Here is a 19002-nt window from a genome sequence, read left to right on the forward strand (position 1 = left end):
GGCACTGTAATTTTACAATAATTTATTGTGTTAATCATGACAATTGCCAAAAAGTGATGCATTGATCAAAATCGCTTCCAATATTTACTTGTTTAAGGGCATAACTTTACCCAAACGTATGGCATAGTTTTGGTTGAAACATTTGCCCAACGTTTTGAAAGTGACGTATACATCCATTATAATTAATTTTTAAGCGTCACAAGGCCGTTTGGATCCAGATTTGGGATGATTCGAGTCGAGTGATGAAATTAAACTTCAGACTCGAGTCAAAATAAGTTGAGACACTTGTCGAGTCCAGTCTTTTGAACTTGAGCAATTATAGATTCGAGTCGTGTCTTTTTTCTGCAAAGGGTTGAGTCGAGTATGGAGTCCCTAAAATCGGGGCTCAAGTCTGACTCTAGCCCTAGACCAGGGATCAATTCAGAGAACCAACCCTGTTAAGCTGGCTCTCGGCGGTAGTGCCAAACCCCAGGGCCCACATTTATATAGCTCCACCATGTTTGGAATAGGTTGTAAAACACAGAATTGAATCTCCATGCAGACAATGTTATTTCTGATCTTTGTCCTTTATATCATAGAAAAAGAAAAAGGAAAAAAAAGTGCGGTAATTTTCAACATGGAACTTCATCCTTTCCAAGTTTGTTGAAGGAGCATTTTCGATAACCCAATTGATCCCGTCCATTTTTTAATTATTTTTATTTTTATCCTTGTACATTGTTGGTAGCGCTCTTGCACCATAATGGTACAATCCTCTCAATAACACACTGTACATCTATATATGTATAGACCAGACGTAACATGTGAAAATATGTGTCTAAAACAGTGTGAGAGGCTATATGGCATACATTAACAGTAAAAGAATCTTTCATCGGGACAGCACTTGTGCCCTCGCATCTTCTGGATTCAATCAACATATTTTTTCGCTGTTTGGGTTATTGCCTATGCTGGTGAACATGAACTTTGTGGTTTCCTTTCTTTTCTTTTGTTACTGTCGATAAGTCTGAGCTATTATTAATTATTTCATTGATCCTGGGCAAATAGGCTAAAGCCTAACATACACTTACGTTGGATTTTACCCTGTACATTTTCTTGGACAAAGTAGGCTAGGCTAGTACATGGCATTGAAAGTTAGAATTGCTTCGGTTCGTAATCGCCCGTTATTCGTCGTATGCAAAGTATACTACCTTCATTTATAAACTACATAAACGTTGTAGATAGCAATAAGTTGCTTAGGCCAAACAGCTATTGCTAGGTAGAGAGTCAGCTGAGAAAGGAATCAACACAAGCAAATACTAGCTAGGCCTACAGTACTACTAATACTACTAACAGTTAGGCCTACTGTGGGTAAGCTGGCTAGGTATATTGTACAAAACATTAATATGCCGAAACTTTGCCACAAATTAATGCCATTTGGAGGGTTTGCTTGTGGTTGGTTATAAATTTAATATATTTTAAGACTTCCGTTGACAAATGTTTCTTTTTTGCTGTTCTAAAAATTGCTATGTAGACTATTTCTAACGGTACATCATCAGTATGTATGAACTAGAGGTATACCATTAATATTTAATATCACATAGGCCCAATTTAGATTCCTGTCATGTCAGATTATGTATTTTGTAACAAAAATTTTACACGGGGATTATATTTAATCTTTAGTTTACAGAAAAGAGATCATGAATGCACATTTTATTCTGCAAAACTTTGAATGACCCCTAGTTTATAATGGTACATTCTACTGTCTTCAGACAGTAATACTTTACACATTCCAAAAAGACACCTTGTTTCATGCAAAATTAATGTTTAACTTATTTTCGTTCATTTTTGGAAGAAATTAGTTGCAGTTTTGGTTTACACTTAACAATGAAAGACTTGTGAATTGTTTTAGGCATTTGACAACGATCCAACTTTTTCAGTTCGTGTCTTGAACAATCTGACAATAATTGAGCTGTGATATTGCTTTCCTTTGGCGTATTTGAAATTTTGTTTGTTGGTAAGGGTAAGCATTTCTTCCTGACTGACTGAGATTTTGACCAAAAAACAAACCTATCCAGCTACAGTAGCCCAAGTTGTGCCTGTAGTGTAGGCTTGGTTAGGCTTATTGTAATCCTCCATACTAGGCCTATGTCTGTGTAGCCTATATTGGCCTACAGTACTTCTGGTGGCCAAGTAAAGTTAACATTATGGATATAAACTTCAGGTTATGGTAGTATTCCCAGGTAGTTTTTACTTTTCATTTTGAGTTTGGAAACCCAAAGTAATTTGAAGCCAAATTTGCTACAGAGTTCACAATTTTGTATCCATAAACTTATTATCATTATACATGTAATGTTAATTTTTTTACAGATTAGTCATGGCAAGTAGTGTTGAAAACGACTTGGAAGATGTGCACAGCAAGGCCCAATCAGCACAACAGACAAGAAACAACCGTGGGAACAGACGTCCTCCTGATAGATCTCAGAGAGCAAACCAAGGCCTTCGAAGAAAGGAGGCCAACGAGACTTCAGAGAGTGGCCCCATAGATTCGAATGTTCAGCAGCAGAAAGGGAGGAAGGGTAGATTTCCCAGGAAGAACCATCTCAACCACGATGAATTTGATTCTTCATCTCAGGATGAAAGCTACCGAAGGAGGACCAACTTCAACAGGAGACGGGGTGGGGGCACCCAGCACTGGAACTCGGCGTACCGGGGATTCCAAGGTGAAAGGTCACATGGTAGGCAGAAGCAGGCCAGAGACTCAGATACTAGTGAACCAGATAGACCAAAGGATGGCGAGAGACAGGCCGAAGGCAGCAGCGCGGGGAAGATTGGCGAGGAGAGGGGTAGCCAATCGGAATCAGAACCCACGAGGGGACAGAAGCACACACAGAACTATCAGAACCTTCCGTACGATTTAAATTACCACAACGACAGTGGCTCAGACTCTGGTTACAGAAGAAACAACAGGAGGTACAACGGCAATGCTAGGTCGCAGAGGAGGTCGTACGACGGTAACGGTAACGGCGAACAAAGTCGATATTCACCCAGTCCGTATTCAGGGAACTATTCCCCCACATCGTACCATAGCAGTGAATCTCCTGTAGGGTTTCATGGCAGCTACTCCCCGCATATGTATCCTGGTTATCCCGGGCACCCTGGCGGACGATACCCATCAACAAACTCTTACCAGGGACATTTCTCTCCTACGCCCTATCAGACCCACCACGCTCCTTCGCCGCAAGGTTGGTACCCTCCTACGGCCGTCGACACCTCTGTCGACGGTCTACCACCGAAAGGAAACTCGCGCTTTGTCGAGAGAAATGGAAAGAGAAACACGGATAGTCCAAGAAGGCAGAAAAAACAGCAACAACAACATCAACAACAACATCAACAACAACAACATCAACATCAACAACATCAACAACAACATCAACAACAACATCAACAACAACATCAACAACATCAACAACAACAACCTAACCACAACAAAGCCCCCCATCAACGTTCCTCTGCAAGTCCAACAAGACGCACAGGTAGCAATGACATCACCGGGGACGAGAATCAAATGAGTGTCCTCATCGAGCAGCTTAGCAGCGGGTCGTATGAATGTCCAGTGTGCTACGACCATGTGCGATCCGATGCCTCTGTATGGAGTTGTAAGAACTGCTACACAGTCTTTCATCTCAAGTGCATTCGAAAGTGGGCATTATCCCAAGCAGCAGCAGTCGAAGGTGAGTCTAGATGAAAGCAACTGATTGTTGGGTGTGGGGGGGGCAGGAGGGATGGGGATGAGGGGGGTCGGGAAGGGCAAAGTTGCGATAGTGTTCATGGTTGCTGTTGCACTGTGTTTGTTTTACATTTTGTGTGTAACTAACAGAACATATTATTTTAAACCACTCTTTTACAGGGTCGCTCCAGTTAAGTGAAATTTTTCAAAATACACAAAGTGACCAGTCTGTATTCATGGATGGGGAAGCTACCAATGTCAAAATCTGTTTCCATTTATTTGAATTCATTACGTCCTGTTACGAGAATCTCTCTTTCCCACAAAAACTTGAAGGTACCTGTACACTGTGTGTACACAAGCAGACCTGCCCAGTATGCTTCAATGGCATAAAAAGTCGGCAACTTACCAGATACCATCTGAAAGTTTAATCCCGTCAAAGTACAAAAAAAAAACTTCCCCTTTAGAGGCCTGCAACATTTCACAGTGTATGTTCTATACACAGCGCAATTGAATTATTTGAAACAAAGAGCATGGTGTTGACATTTGCTGATAAAGAGTGATGATAAATATGCTGGTTTTCATTGAAAGTTTTACTGGCCCAAAGCCGGTGTTCTATGCACGAAATTGACATCTCTCTCCCACAGTAAACATTTTGGTCATTCTTTGTTATTTGTCATTTCTTTCCGAAAACCGAATTCGCTGTTCTGACAAGTTCAACAACCAATAAGTAAGACCTGGTTGTGCTAGGCACAACCACAAACAATCCTTATGAGTTTGCCCTGAATTGAAACTACATTGTCCCTAGAAACATACTGACATTCTAGCAGAGAGTTTGCATGAATCGACTCTATTTGGAATTGACTGTTGTTCAAAATGTACTTTACCGACATGGTACTGTAGCCTATCCTTACCTAACCTTACTACTGGGCTGTTTGGGTGGCATCAGTGTTGAATTATAAGTCCACATAGCATAACAAAGAGTTAACCATAGTAGGCTTTCACCTGTCGTACATTTTGCCTGCACAATATTTTCATATATCATAAATTAGCTATTAAGAGCTTGTTTTTCTTTTGGTTTTTTGCTCTCTATTTATTATAAAGGCTCCGATGGCTGGATGTGTCCCGCCTGTCGCCATGACGTCCAACAAATCCCTTTCGCCTACAAGTGCTTTTGTGGAAAGACCAGAGATCCGCAGTTCATGCCCGGAGAGATACCGCACAGCTGTGGCGAGGTATGTCGAGGCCAACGGCCTGGGGACCACTGTAAACACCCCTGTACGATCCTCTGTCATCCTGGGCCGTGTCCGTCGTGTCCAGCTAACGTGGAGGTGTCCTGCCTGTGTGAGAGAAGCAAGAAAACCGTCCGATGCAGTACAGTCGAAAAGTTCCAATGTACTGAGGTCTGTGGAGAAATTCTACTTTGTGGTCAGCACTACTGTGAAGAGATTTGCCACAAGGAGAACTGCAAACCCTGTAGCATACTACTGCAGAAAGGTGAGTACAGTGTTACCGTTGTTGTCGTATCCTTCATTCAAATCAGCAAGTAATTAATTACTTCATTTGTTTCAAAACTGTCATACACTAACACCCCCCACTCCCCCCTAGACACCTTTTCTTAATAGCAATTGCTGTATGTAATTGAATTGTTCCATTGTTAAAACTAATGAATCTCACTATTAATGGGGTTAGCATTGAATGTAGTAAAATTAATGTAATTTGTTAGCTATTACTGTATGTAATGAAATGAAAGTTCAATGGTTAAAATGAATGAATCTTACTATTTATGCGAGTAGCATCGAATGTACTTATGAAATTATTGAAGTGTAATGTAAAAAGGTACAGTATAAAGCTGTTTTTGCTATATTGTTTATAAGTGCATAAAGCCACAATAGGTCTACTGTTTATATTGTAGTTAGTTATTGGTTATCTATTAACCACAAAGGCAGCCTTTCACATAGTTCAAATTGACTTATGAGAACAAAGTGTGGCATATGCTGGTAATGCTGTCACACATTAGACTGACAGTTATCGTTGACATCGTTCAGACTATCAAATGCATGCACTAAGCACTGTTCAGTATGTTATACTGCTACATGCTCATAGTGTTGAAGTTCCTTTATATAATAATGCAATCTCATCTTCTTCTCAACATGATAAACATGTTGATTGATGTGATAGACCTTTCAGTATTTTTAAACATTAATGTTGTCTGCGAGACTGATGACGATGATATTAATCTGATTCCCATCTGATGAGGTCGATCCATCAAAAAGGCAATCTTTTGAGTCAGTTTTGGCTGGGTTTGGTTAATTTTTCGACTCCATTCCGTGCTTAAACTCCAGAACAATAGGTTGACCAGTCAAGTTTTATGAATATTAATGTGATGAAGTAAAATAATAAAGTAATGAATTATGAAGTAAAATCCAATAATTTGTAAAGTTTTTTAATTCACTTTTGAAAAGCGCTTAATACATTGAGTGGAAAGAAAATGCTCAGCATCGACACAATTCATCGATTACTACTTCGTGTTAGTTTCATTGTTTGGTTAGTAATTAATTAATTCTTGGCAATTGTCTTAAAATTGATCCATTACCATCTAATTTAATGTAAATTGTCCTTACTGTGTTCAGATGCAAGTTTTAGACCAAGTGCGAACAGATGCTTTAATGAGAGAGCACTGTACAGACGCTGTACAGCACTGTACAGCCTGTACTGCACTGTACAAGCGCTGTGATCTTTGTAGAGCGCTCTATCAAATACACATAATAATAATAATAATATTTATAATAATGATAATAATGATAATAATGATAATAATTATAATAATAATAATAATAAGACAGGGTATCATTTACCCGGTATTGCATTGCAAAACGCTATGGAAGATGAGCAACCCTGCAGTACAGATTATATTGCAAAAGATGTAATTTATAGCAAATTTGAGCAAACAGCAACCATATATGTATTTCATATTATAAGAGACAAAGTTCACAGATCTCATACCTGCAAAACAAAATTTGAACATACAGATTATTATTACTATTCTCTGCTGTAGGATGCATTAGTCCTGACCTTGCTTTAAATAGCTTTGCTCATCAGATATCATCTGAGCTATTTTGGTTTACTAAAGGTCATTATTTTAAATATGTCTGACATGTCTACCTTGCCCCCTCATTTGGAGGCATGTAGTTGTTAATGACTAGTACAGGCCTTACTCTACAACCCTGGGCTTAATCTCTTAAAATGGCCTGGCTTAAATACTGTACTCGGACTCTGACAGTCAGGGGCCTCTAGATTAGACCTTGATATCTAGGGTCCAAATGAGGGAACAGGTTTGCAAATTTAACAAATCAAAAAGCTGTCTGATGAGTTAATTGCTCAAGTTCAACTAGAGTTCATGTCACATATACTATAGTAAGTAGTGCTGTTGCTAGTAAGTAGTTAGCATGTGCTTTAGTAAGTAGTTAGTAAGTAGTTAGTAGTACTACATGTTAATTGTTATTAATTATTTTAATTGTTGTATTTTAATAGTTCATTGTTGTATTTTAATAGTTCATTGTTGTATTTAATAGTTCATTGTTGTATTTTAATAGTTCATTGTACAGCACTGACAAACAATTGTGCTTGAGCAGAATGCTGTGAACTTGACACAAGGAACAGTATTATATCAGTTGTGCTGTAGTTAATCTGTCTCTTCCCCTCCCCTCCCCCTCCCCTCCCCCTACTATTGTACCAGACATAAACATTCAGTACCAGTGTCATTCTGAAAGAAACGGCAAGCTATGTACTTACGCATGATGTTTGCTGGTCTTATTGCCTGGCTAGCATGTGCAGGACGTTTATTTTAAACTCGACAGGTAAAGTACAAAGCTTACTGCAATCTGTCTGGCTCAAACTGAAAGGGTCAGTTGGAAGATTAATAGGTTGTACACATTATGCATTAAAGCACAGTGAATAAATGTTATCTCATTGCAAAATGGTAAATATTGATATAACAGGTACGAATATCTGCAGCAAGTTTTAACGCAGGAACTATGTAGCATTTAATAAATAAAATAGCAGAGCTTTTGCAAGTACAGTGAAAGTAAATTTTAAAACTGCTTTTTATTCCTAAAACTCCTAAAATTCCTAAACCTGCTTTATAAATTACAAGCGTTCCATTTTAATCATCTGCGAGGAAGTTTCTTCTGCAAACTGCCAATGTTCATGTCTAAAGCCCTACAAGCCTAACAGTGCAATACCCCCCGGGCCCCCCCTCCCAATGGAACAAGCCAGTGACATCATCGTTTCTGGACAAGGAGCATCTTCTTAAAGGACATCAGATTGCCACCAAATGTTACAGAAAGACTTAAAGTGATTGTGAAATCATCTTCCTACAGTAGTATCACCTTAAATATTTGTATTCCCTGACTCACACATGTTTATGTTGTAATTTAACTCATCCCTCCCCCTCTCAACCACCCACCACGACCAACATATCTTACATAGGCTAATAATTGTGGTCACTTGTGTTCAAAATTCAACAAGCATTTTTCATTACCTGCCAAAAAAACAATTTCCCTAAAGATCTGAGATGTCTTTATTATCAGATTTAAATAAGTAATTTCATTAATTTGTAATTATTTCAAAAATTATTGTACCTGAAGTCTCAGGAGATTCAGGACATCTTAGATAGTCCTTCTTGAAAAACTTTGCTCAAGTTTTAATTTGCTTTAAAATAATAAACTGGGCACTATATTGATTTCATGCCCCCTTTAAGTCTGTTTTCACATATGATTTCATTGTTTGTCATGAGGTGTGAAATTCTGATCCGGATCGCATAATTTACGGACCCTACCCTATTTCTGTAGCGTAACGTGTTCGTCGCCTTGTGTGCACTGCTGTTCCTTGGATTCAGAACTGTACACTGCCCGGACAATTACTTGTACTTAGTTCTTAGAAACCATTTACCTCAAGTCTGCAAAACCGTGATGGTGACAAGTTATTTTCAACTCAAGTCCTCTTTGCCTTGGTGTCTATTTTAATAATAGTGTTTACCTCTCGGGGGAATTGTCTTGAATGTCAACAGGAATGTGCCCTAAGAGAGAGTGGGTGTTGTGTAATTACTGTGGGTCACTGTAGTCTGTTCTAGCAGCACAGGCTTGCTGTACAGAAGTCCTGATTGGAAAGTAATTTGGCAAAGAAGCCAATCCCTAGATCAACTCGAAACCTTAATGATCAGTGGAGAATATTTTTGAACTTTCTTTCTGCCCTGTCAACGCAATACCTTTCTCTCAGTAACAGTCATAAGATAATAATAATACTGCCTAAATGCAAACGGTATTAACAATGACAAACCAGTATATGATGCATTGTGTGGTGAAATAACAGTTGTTGAATCAGAACTATTGTGCCTAATGTTCTGATGCAGTTGATATTAATACGTGCATAAATATTAGAGGTTCGAAATCGATAAAAGAGAGTCTCCTTTAGTTCAAAAAGAGTTGATATAATTCTTGATCAATAAGGAAGACTTGTTTTTCACAAAGGGTCCATTTTGCTAAATTAAAGTTTCAATTCTAAGAAGTAACTTGATTAACTCTCTCCTACTGTCGATTCCACCCTTCGTTTCGAGACTGATCTTTGTTTGGTTTTGAAAGATCAACGGTTAATCTAGTCAGAAATTACAGTCGCTAGAAAACCATAAACTTGTGGAATGCACATGTATGTATGTATGCAGGTCTCCATTCTGCTTAAATCAAAGGAAATTGTGAATAATTCACCCAATTAATTATTTTCAAATGCCACATGTGAGAAATCATGGGGGTATGGCCCCCTCTTTCTTCAAACACAAAAGAAGTAAATAAATAGGGGAAAATAGGGGAGAAAAAAAAGGGGGTTCAGAATGGAAAAGGAAATTGGATTTCATCAGAGAAGCCAGCTCAGATTCTCTGTGAGTGAAGGTTTTTTCCGTCCAGTACAAAATTGAAAGTGCTTTTTTGTAAGCTTCACTAATTGTATAAACAGTACAATAAACTATTCTTGTATGTACCTTCTTGTGCTGATACTAGAGCTATTATAAATTCTTTATGCAGATTTCTCTGTCCGACCATTCATAATTTTAGAATGGTGTTTCATGTACTGTATGATTGGCCTTGGTATTCACAAGCTACAGTATTGACATACAGTAACTCTTTCTCTCCAGTAAACTGAAATTCAATTCTCTCTACCTAACCTTAGACTTGGTAAATTTGTAGCAGTGTGCCCCCTATCCACATCACTCTCTCTGCAAGCCCTCGACCCACTTTTTTGTTTATTTTGTTTATTTTGATTATTTTGTTTATTTTGTTTATTTTGTTTATTTTGTTTCTTTTATATTTTGTTTCTTTTATATTTTGTTTCTTTCATGGTTGTATTTTCAGCTTGTTTTTGCGGCCAGAAGACAGTCTCCTTCACATGCGGTTCTGATGACATATCCATATGGGGTGCTGATACTGGATTTTCCTGTGATGTACCATGTCAAAAGTAATGTTATCTCAAAACGATCTAGTTCACATTAATATGTCAAAGCAAAGGTCACAAAAATGGCTGCAAATTTGTAAAACAATAACCATGAATTTTTTAATTTATGCAACCATAATGGTTGGTCTTGCGTGATTGGAACAAGTGACCGTTGGAATGCAGTCCCGCTGTCAATCAACTGAGTTCTTAAATTTTGACTGAGAATAATATTTACATAATTACCATATATGAATAATTTATGTAGAGGTGCAAACCCAACCTTAGAATAGTGACTTGTACTGTACACAGTTTGCTTCAAATGTTGTACACGAATGTTTGTTCTTACATAAAATGGAAAGTTGCCCCAACTTATGACTTGATAGCTCAGTGGTATTACCTTAAAAGCTATGTTTTCTTTCCCAAGTTTACAGTTAAAGATGTATTCTAGCCCCCCCCCACCCCCCTCCCAATTTATTTCCAATAATTGCCCTAAAAACAAATTATAAAGAAACAAAAGATAATAAAAACTAAATGAAAAAATTGCATTTAGACCCAAGTTTTTAACTTATAATGGAGGATTCCAACGATGTAAAGCTAAGTGTTTTTACCACAGTGCAGTTTGGTTCTGGAAGGCTTGGTTTATCCAGATTTAAAAATTTAAAATTAAGAGATTTTTAATCATAAGCTCAAGAGAGTTTAAGAAATGATAATATATATTCTAAACTGATCTGAGGGTAACCAGAATTGGATCATCAAGTTTGCCTAATCATCAGATTGCTAGATTGTCTTCTTAAATTTGCTTTGGTCTGTACAGACAACTCTCGTGTGGCTATCATAACTGCAGTAAGATGTGCCATCACGGCGCATGCGGAGCGTGCCCTCTGACCCCAGAAAATGTGTCTCACTGTCCATGTGGCAAGACACCCCTGGCCGAACTGAAGGGTAATGACAGGGACAAGTGCATTGACCCCATTCCAACCTGCGAGGAAGTATGTGGGAAACGCCTTGGCTGCGGAGGTGAAGGTGAGGAGAGAGGAGGGTTATTGTTATGTTAATTCTTGTTTGTATCTGTCGCTAGAGGCAGGATATGACTCATCCTGTGGAATGTTAATAGAAGGTGTTGAATCATAAATGTTGACGTTAACAGACTGTCTGAACATTCTGTGTCTATTCCAAGTCCAACTCGTATCATGTTCTTGGGAAGTAAAGCTAACCCATCCCAACGATGTTATTCAAGAAGGCAGAGTAGTTTTTTTGTTTTTTGTTTTTAATAGAATAAATGCAACTTGTTTTAAATATGTTGTTTCCACCACGTTTGCTGCATTTGGACATTGTCAGAGATCAAGATTATTTTATAATGGACTGTAACGGGGATGAATTTTTCAGACTCTCGTAAACTGATTCTGTTGTGTTCCTATGTTAGAGGGTTACCTCATCACAAATTAAATGTTATCTTTTAATCAGTTAAAAGCAGGATTTGTGTGAATAAAGCTTCATTCTGGTATAATGTTTAGCAACTCAAACAACCTGTAAATTTCTCTGTAAGAGTAGAAACAAATTATGAACAAGCAGAGTAAATTTATGGCTTGACTGTTCACAGCCATAAATTTTTTTTTTTACTCTTTCAAAACTTTACAACGGTTACTAAGGTTTTTAACGGTCAAGATTTATGTACTTAATTCACTAAAAGCTATTTGTGAGCAATCAGATCATATTTCTATATTCTATAATCTCAGTAGAATACCCAAAAGGCTACACAGTCAGCGAGGAATAATAAAAATAACTCTTTGTGACATGATCCAGGCTTCTTTTCCCCAATTACTTTAACAAGAGCATAAATTCTAACAGATATATATTGCTGACATTGGTTTTATATAATTAATATAATAAAATATATAATAATAAGTGTTTAACTTTTTCTTTATGTGTAGATAATCCTCACACCTGTCAGAGGGTATGCCACGAGGGCAATTGTGCCCCTTGCAACAAGACTACATTGGCCAAATGTGCCTGCGGGCATCGCTACGTGGATGCCTCCTGCATCGACGTGCTGAATTCAGACAAGGGGTACAAGCTCCCCAGCTGCGATCGTAAATGCACCAAACGGAAACACTGTGGCAAACACAAATGCAACAGAAAGTGTTGTACTGTGAGTTTTAAGATACTACTATTATAAATACTTCACCTTACCTGTCTCATCTACACATCTGCATTATGATCTACAGAGCTAACAAAAATTGATGACATTTTGGTACTGCTTCTTCCCTCCCCCTCTACCCCCCTCCGCTCCTCCCTCCACCCTCCCCACGTACCACCTGGTTATTGCTCACATTATCGTCCCCCAGAATCTAACATTTTGAAGCCTTACGACATAAATGTGTATTCTACCCTTTTACTCGTAGTTATAGGGTATTGTTTTCTATACTCATTCTTGTCTTAATTGTTTAGGTCTGTACTCTGGGCATCGTAATATATGCATCCTGTACTTCTGCTCATGCATGGAGCCTTAGTACAGGGGGGGGGATTCTACTTGTACTCATACTGGTGATGTTGTACTCATACCAAAACCTGTTAGTACCTCTAAGTTGTGAGAGTGTGCTGGTTGTATATTCAGTTTCAAAAGTTGATGATGATGGTGATGATCATGATCATGATGATGATCATGATGAAGATGATTATGACCATGATAATGATGTTGAAAAATATAGTCAAATTCCTGTCTTTTCAAATCTTTTAGGATCTCAACCATATCTGTGACCAAGTTTGTGGGCGCAAGTTAAACTGCGGAGTTCACTTCTGCGAGGAGTTTTGCCACATTGGGGACTGTACTCGGTGCCTCGAAGCAAGTGAGTATAAACGTCCAATATCTCAATGCTAATGGAATCAGTGTTTTAGCTAGATAGATGTTAGAAATACTTTGCTTGTGGTCTGTGGGTGAAACATGAGTACTATAGATATCAACTTTTTCACAGAAAAAAGGAACAATGTTGATATGTCAAGCTGTGTAAGTTGGCAGTCTCGAAATCAAAGTACATTTATAAGTTCATTTCAAAATATGCTAAGTCAAGAAAAAATTTGAATGCACCTTTTATTGTAGAGTTAAACACCATTCTTGGGTGTCATTCCTTAAATTTGGTAAATATTTTATCTTTTATTTTTGCATGAAACACTGGTTGTAAATTTGGTCATCATGAAAGACGTAAAAATGCAGTTCTTGAGAGGAATGCATTGGCTCCATCAGCTGCAAAACATATTGTGAATAAACAAATGGACGATAATCGTCAGAGTTTGAAAACCAAAAGCTCAATAGAACTAACTCTGCTTTTAAAATTTGTTTCAATGTCATTGTATGTTTTAATTATACCTCCAGGTTTTGAGGAACTCACCTGTCATTGTGGTGCTCAGACTATGGAACCACCTATTCCATGTGGTGCTACGCCACCTCCCTGTGATTACCCCTGCGCCCGCTACCATCAGTGTGACCATCCCATACGCCACACATGTCATAACGATTCCCAGTGTCCTCCGTGCGTGGAGCTTACCTCAAAATACTGTTTCGGTAAACACGAGGTAAACGCCTTATTCTTTCCTTTAATCTGTCCTTAATTTCTGAAAAACCTGAGTCTGAACTTGGTATCAAAATCGAGTGCTTCATGTTTTTATGTTTTTATGCTTTTATGCTTTTTTTATGTTTTATGTCTATATTTATTAAAATGCTAATTTTGTTTTGTAATGGAATATGATTTTGAAAATTGTGAATTTTAAAATGTTAAGCCTGGTAACATTAGCTAATGGCATGGGATATTGTGTCGACGCAAGTGCTGTCGACATTCTACAGTGAAAAATATCAAAACATTTCTATTTCTTCCTGCAGTTGCGACACAACCTTCCGTGCCACATCAAGGACATTTCATGTGGTAAGCCGTGCATTAAACCCTTGGTCTGTGGAGCACACACGTGCCAGAAGACATGCCATAAGGTTAGTATCTCTCTTCAATTATTTCTTCTCTCCGATAAGTCCTATTGAGTCAGAAATCAAGAGAGAAGGCTTACCTTAGCATACGTTGCATGTAGATGTGTGATATTGAGTGCATCATGTGTATAGTTGTTAGTAGAGGTCAAAGGTTATCTGAGGTCAGTAGAGGGCCAAATGTGAAATGAAGAGCCCTCAGGAGCACCTCTGGTTACCCCTATAACAGCCAGAGTGGAAAACTGTCTTTTGTATTTATTAGGTCAGATTAGGCATGGTGGACTGGTGCTCCCTTGTCAGTTGCCAGATGGTAGAGCACAAGACGTGCTACCCTTTTCTTTGCTGTGTTCTATTGTTTTATAATTTCCCAGTCAGTTTACCCCCATCATTCAAGTAATACAGTACAACATCCAAATTTCTCTTGCAATCCCTGTTTTGCTGCTTTCTGGGTAAAACCTAATGAAACTGGGTGTGATTCATGGTTAGACGGTGTGCAAGCTACCGTGGCATCTGACTGGTGCCCCCCCCCAAGCAATGAAATGGCTATATAGGGTGTCACCATCAACTAAGGGATTGTTGGGTACAGTAGTTCAGTTGGTAGAGCTCAGAGCTTTTAATATCGAAAGAGGTAATGCTCCTCTTGCTCTAAGCAATGGTGAACTGATATTTAACAGTTATATCCTCTCAGTGAACAATGTAACCCTATTTACCCCTCTGCTGATACCATGGTTAGGTTTGCAGTGAAGGAACATTCTGGGCTTTAACATACGTCAAGGTGTATGTCATGTACAATAGGTACTTGGAAACAGGTATCTTAAATGGTCAAATGAATGACATATTGTCTATTTTCTTATGACTTTTGCATTATGAGAGCATCAGGTTTGTTGACTATTGCATCATCAGTGCATCAGGTTTGTTGAATATTGCATCATCAGAGCTCTCCTTCTCTTCCTCACAGGGACCATGTGAAGAGGGAGGCGTTTGCACTCAGCCCTGTACTGTCCTGAGATCCGATTGTGGCCATCCATGTAGTGCACCCTGCCACGTTGGATTAGCTTGTCCGATGGTGTGGACCTACTGCAAAGCAAAGGTGAGTCACCGTCACGGGGGAATCTATTTCTCCCGAGACCTTCAGTTTGTACAACCAACTTGGGAAGCAACGTGATGACAGGGGGCATATCGGGATTAACCTCCTCTGAAAATTAATGCCGATTTTTATGTGTGTCAAAAGTCGCTGATAATACTCCCTAAAGCAGAGCTTAAAATACATCGAATACTGCTAAAATTAGCAAATACTGCTAAAATTAGCTGTCCTCTGGATAACTTTATCGACAAGAATAGAAGTCACTCTGCTAATTGTTATGAAAAACAGAGAAACCATCAAGTAATGAAAGAAAAACAAAAACTAATTAAAATAAATGAAAATAAAAAGAAAGCTAATGTGTTTGGTGTTGGAGCTTTAATAGCAGAAAAAGATAATTAGGGATACTAATTAATGAGAAGGTATTTAAATGGATGGTTCTATGGCATGTCAAATTACCCACTCTGCTTGGTAACCTAATTAGTAAGCTCTAAAAATAGAAAAATGGCGGGGTGGGGGGGTTATTGTGGGTCTTTGTTTTCTTCACTTTTTGAGAAGCCTGTACACTGTTTATTTAGGTCAGCTGAATTCCCCCTAACAAAAAAAACTTGCTTTCTTTCTTAATTTGTAAGCAGAGCTTACTGATAAAGGTTACCTTCCCCTAGAAGATAGCTAGAAAATGATTCCACCTGGAATGTGATAACAATTTGAAGTCACTGTTAAAGATACTCACATATATCAAAGTTCTGGCTAGTGGGTGGGGGGTGTAGGGGTGGCGATTTGGGAGAGAATTGGGGGCGGTTAAGATTTGGTTTCAGTGGATTATAAGTATCATTCCTTTGGTGAGGATAGTACTAACGGTAGTACCTCTTTCTAATCGAATGGAATTTAGAGAAATGTTTTTCACCATGGTATCGTTTATTTTTTATTTTTAAACTTTCATTTATCAACGTAAAAGCACTGTGAATGACGATGTCTGTTTCGCCCCCAAATTTTCACATTGAATGTCAAAGTTGAGATTTAATTCCGTACAGCGCTAATTGGATTGTCAAACGTGATTTGGTGAATCGTATGTCAGAGATAATGAACCAATTACGCTTTTCACAGTTAATCTCTACTCTGTCTCTTAAAGCCTTTAGTATGATTTGTTGAGGTAGGTATTCTTTCCAGAATTATTTATAGGTAAACTTAAGGTCTTCGGTACGAGAATGGTGTCATTTTACAAACATCAACAATTTTGTGTGTCTTGAGTGGTCATTGGTTCATGTGATAGTGAAACGAATCAACTTAATATAATGTTACTTACAAAACTTAAGTCTGGTCCAGTGGCTTAGAAACTTGGGTCTTGCCGCCATAAAGGCACTGGAATTTTTTGCCGTAGGGTTCAGTTAGAATTTAAACATGATGAGTTAATAAATAACTATCGTCAGTCAAACAATTGGCATGTTTTCGATACCTGCAGTAATGTTAGCCCTGTATCGCTGCTAATTATCGGCAAATATATATTTATTGGGCTGCTGTGCTCAAAAGCCTGCGCAGTAACTCATGTGAGCCGCAATTCAGGGAAAACGCCGAAGAGAGAGAGAGAGCTTGATTTTAGCCACTGGATTTATATTTGCACTTACAAAGTTTAGCAAGTGGCAAAAGTTTTTAAAATTATATGCCTGTGACTTAACTGTCATATGCAGCTCATAAATTGACCTTTTACTCGGCACTTTCATTCCCCCCACACCTGCAGTCAATTTATGTCAATAATTAGGAATGCTGGGGAAAATGCATTATGGAAGGAACTAGTTCAACTAAATTCAGGCATTATAACCAACCTTAGCCCGTTTATGGGATGTTAAATTTGAAGCAATTAATTTGGGGCTTGACTGGAAAGGGCTCCTCAAAAATAGTATAATTATCTACGGAATCTCTGTTTGAGAGCATCTAAACAAAACGATTTCACATTAGAAAAAAACTTGATCTGAAGGTAAGCTAGAATTACTACTTCTTGTGCTATAACATTATTACATTAAAGAAATAAAAAACAATGGTTGGTATCAAATCAATCAACCCAAAAGGGATAATCTAAAAATAACTTGAAGATGTCAAAAAATTACAAAATTCTGTATATTTGACTATTTTAAGATATGTTTGGACTTAGGGGTAATGCCACGGTATCCTCTTCTCCCATGCCTAGCAGTACGTGTAGTAGCATAAGAGAGCCTACCAGGGATTCTAGCCCCCCTGGTTCTTCTGTCCGCCCCTCCTGAACCATAGTATTTACTTCACTCCTCGCTTACCTGTCTCCTCACAACCTTAGCACCTTGTTCTACCGTGCCTATAAAGTCCTGGTAAAAGAATAACACTGTGCGCCCTCTTTGACCCGACCTCCCGGTCACTGCCCTTCCTTCTTATTCTACCATTCAAAATGTCTCACACGAATTTCTTGTGAAAAAGTTTTCCTTTGGATTTCATCTTGGTTTTTCGTCTATATCATGTATGACAAAGTGTTCTGTTTCTATTTATATCAGGTTGAATTAAAGTGTGCGTGTGGCAACCTCTCAGGGATGGTGATGTGTATGAGTGGAGCAGACGAGACCCAGCTGCAGAGGTAAATTAATTAAAATGATAAAGAAATAAAAAAAAATGATAGGTAAAATGATAAATTCTTCAGCATGATGTTCCTCGGGTTGATAAATTGGTGTTACTCTGTGTTCGTTAAAAACGTCCATTATCTAACGGGTCGTCAGTAAAGTTAGGAAACGTTTTTTGTTGCATTAATCGTGTCACAAAACGGAAGGAAGTTTTGATCGTCGTTGTTGTAAAAGGCCCTTCACTTTTTTCAAAGCAGATATTATCACATCGCTGAGGTGTACAACAACAATTTCCATAGCAGATGAATGAAGGTGTGACTTAATTTATAAAATTTACCAACTCGATTTGACCTATTGTTACACCTTTACTTTTAAAGTTTCTCAGTTGTCATATTGATGCATCTTTTTCTGTTGGTCTCTTTCACCCCCTCCCCCTCTCCACCCTCCACCCTCCACCCTACACATGACTGTTTTAATAGGACATCTTCCGTCATGGCTAGCAAGATGCACGATCTAAAGGCAACCGAAGGAGTTGATATCACAGAAATGATGCCAGGGGGAAGAAAAACGTAAGTAGTGAAAGCGATATTTGAATTATCAGAAATGCTAACATTTGATTGGTCTATCTGTCTGTCTGTCTATCTATCTATCTCAAGTTGGTTAGCATCATGTTTGATCTCTAGAATAAGGCAAAATGTCACCAAAAACAGGACTAGTATTGTTCGAAACAGGTGACAAACGCCTACAGTGGAATTACGACCTTCCTTGCCGGTTTCGAACCTCTGGACGTACAATCAGCGTCCACAGCTGACATTGCTGTTATAGGTACTGACAAAACTTCTTCTTACAATATAATCTTCGATTGTCAATTCATTGGTTGGTTATTTCTCCCGATGCTAAGCAGCTGAACAGGTTTTGATCTTCATGTTACTTCTCTTACATTGGTTCACATGTACGCTGTCGATTTGATCTCACTCGACTGACGAGAAAAAAAGAAAGAAGGAACAATAAACAGACAGACAGATAACCACACAAACATATAGACAGACAAAGTAAAACAAATTTGAGACAATTTCTGTCGGACATGTACATCTTCCTCATCAATAACATTTTCCACCCAAATTGAAAAAAAAACATTATTATGGCTCGTTATAGAGGCTTATACCTGCAAAACAAAAACCTCCTC

At 38.3% G+C, this 19002-nt stretch overlaps 1 protein-coding gene across 1 annotated transcript in view; it reads left to right on the forward strand.

Moving 5' to 3' along the window:
* Positions 1-786: 786 nt before the first annotated feature.
* LOC139959015 (transcriptional repressor NF-X1-like) overlaps positions 787-19002 on the forward strand; it is a 28258-nt gene continuing 10042 nt past the window's right edge. The window contains exons 1-12 of the mRNA XM_071956514.1: positions 787-947; positions 2344-3707; positions 4805-5197; positions 10105-10207; positions 10998-11206; positions 12115-12332; positions 12921-13029; positions 13554-13753; positions 14058-14162; positions 15112-15243; positions 17754-17833; positions 18296-18385. Coding sequence (XP_071812615.1) covers positions 2351-3707; positions 4805-5197; positions 10105-10207; positions 10998-11206; positions 12115-12332; positions 12921-13029; positions 13554-13753; positions 14058-14162; positions 15112-15243; positions 17754-17833; positions 18296-18385 — 2996 coding nt within the window. The 5' untranslated portion in view covers positions 787-947; positions 2344-2350. The remainder of the gene's footprint in view (positions 948-2343; positions 3708-4804; positions 5198-10104; positions 10208-10997; positions 11207-12114; positions 12333-12920; positions 13030-13553; positions 13754-14057; positions 14163-15111; positions 15244-17753; positions 17834-18295; positions 18386-19002) is intronic.

This window comes from Apostichopus japonicus, chromosome 18 (genome assembly GCF_037975245.1).
Source record: "Apostichopus japonicus isolate 1M-3 chromosome 18, ASM3797524v1, whole genome shotgun sequence".
In the NCBI taxonomy this organism is placed as follows: domain Eukaryota; kingdom Metazoa; phylum Echinodermata; class Holothuroidea; order Aspidochirotida; family Stichopodidae; genus Apostichopus; species Apostichopus japonicus.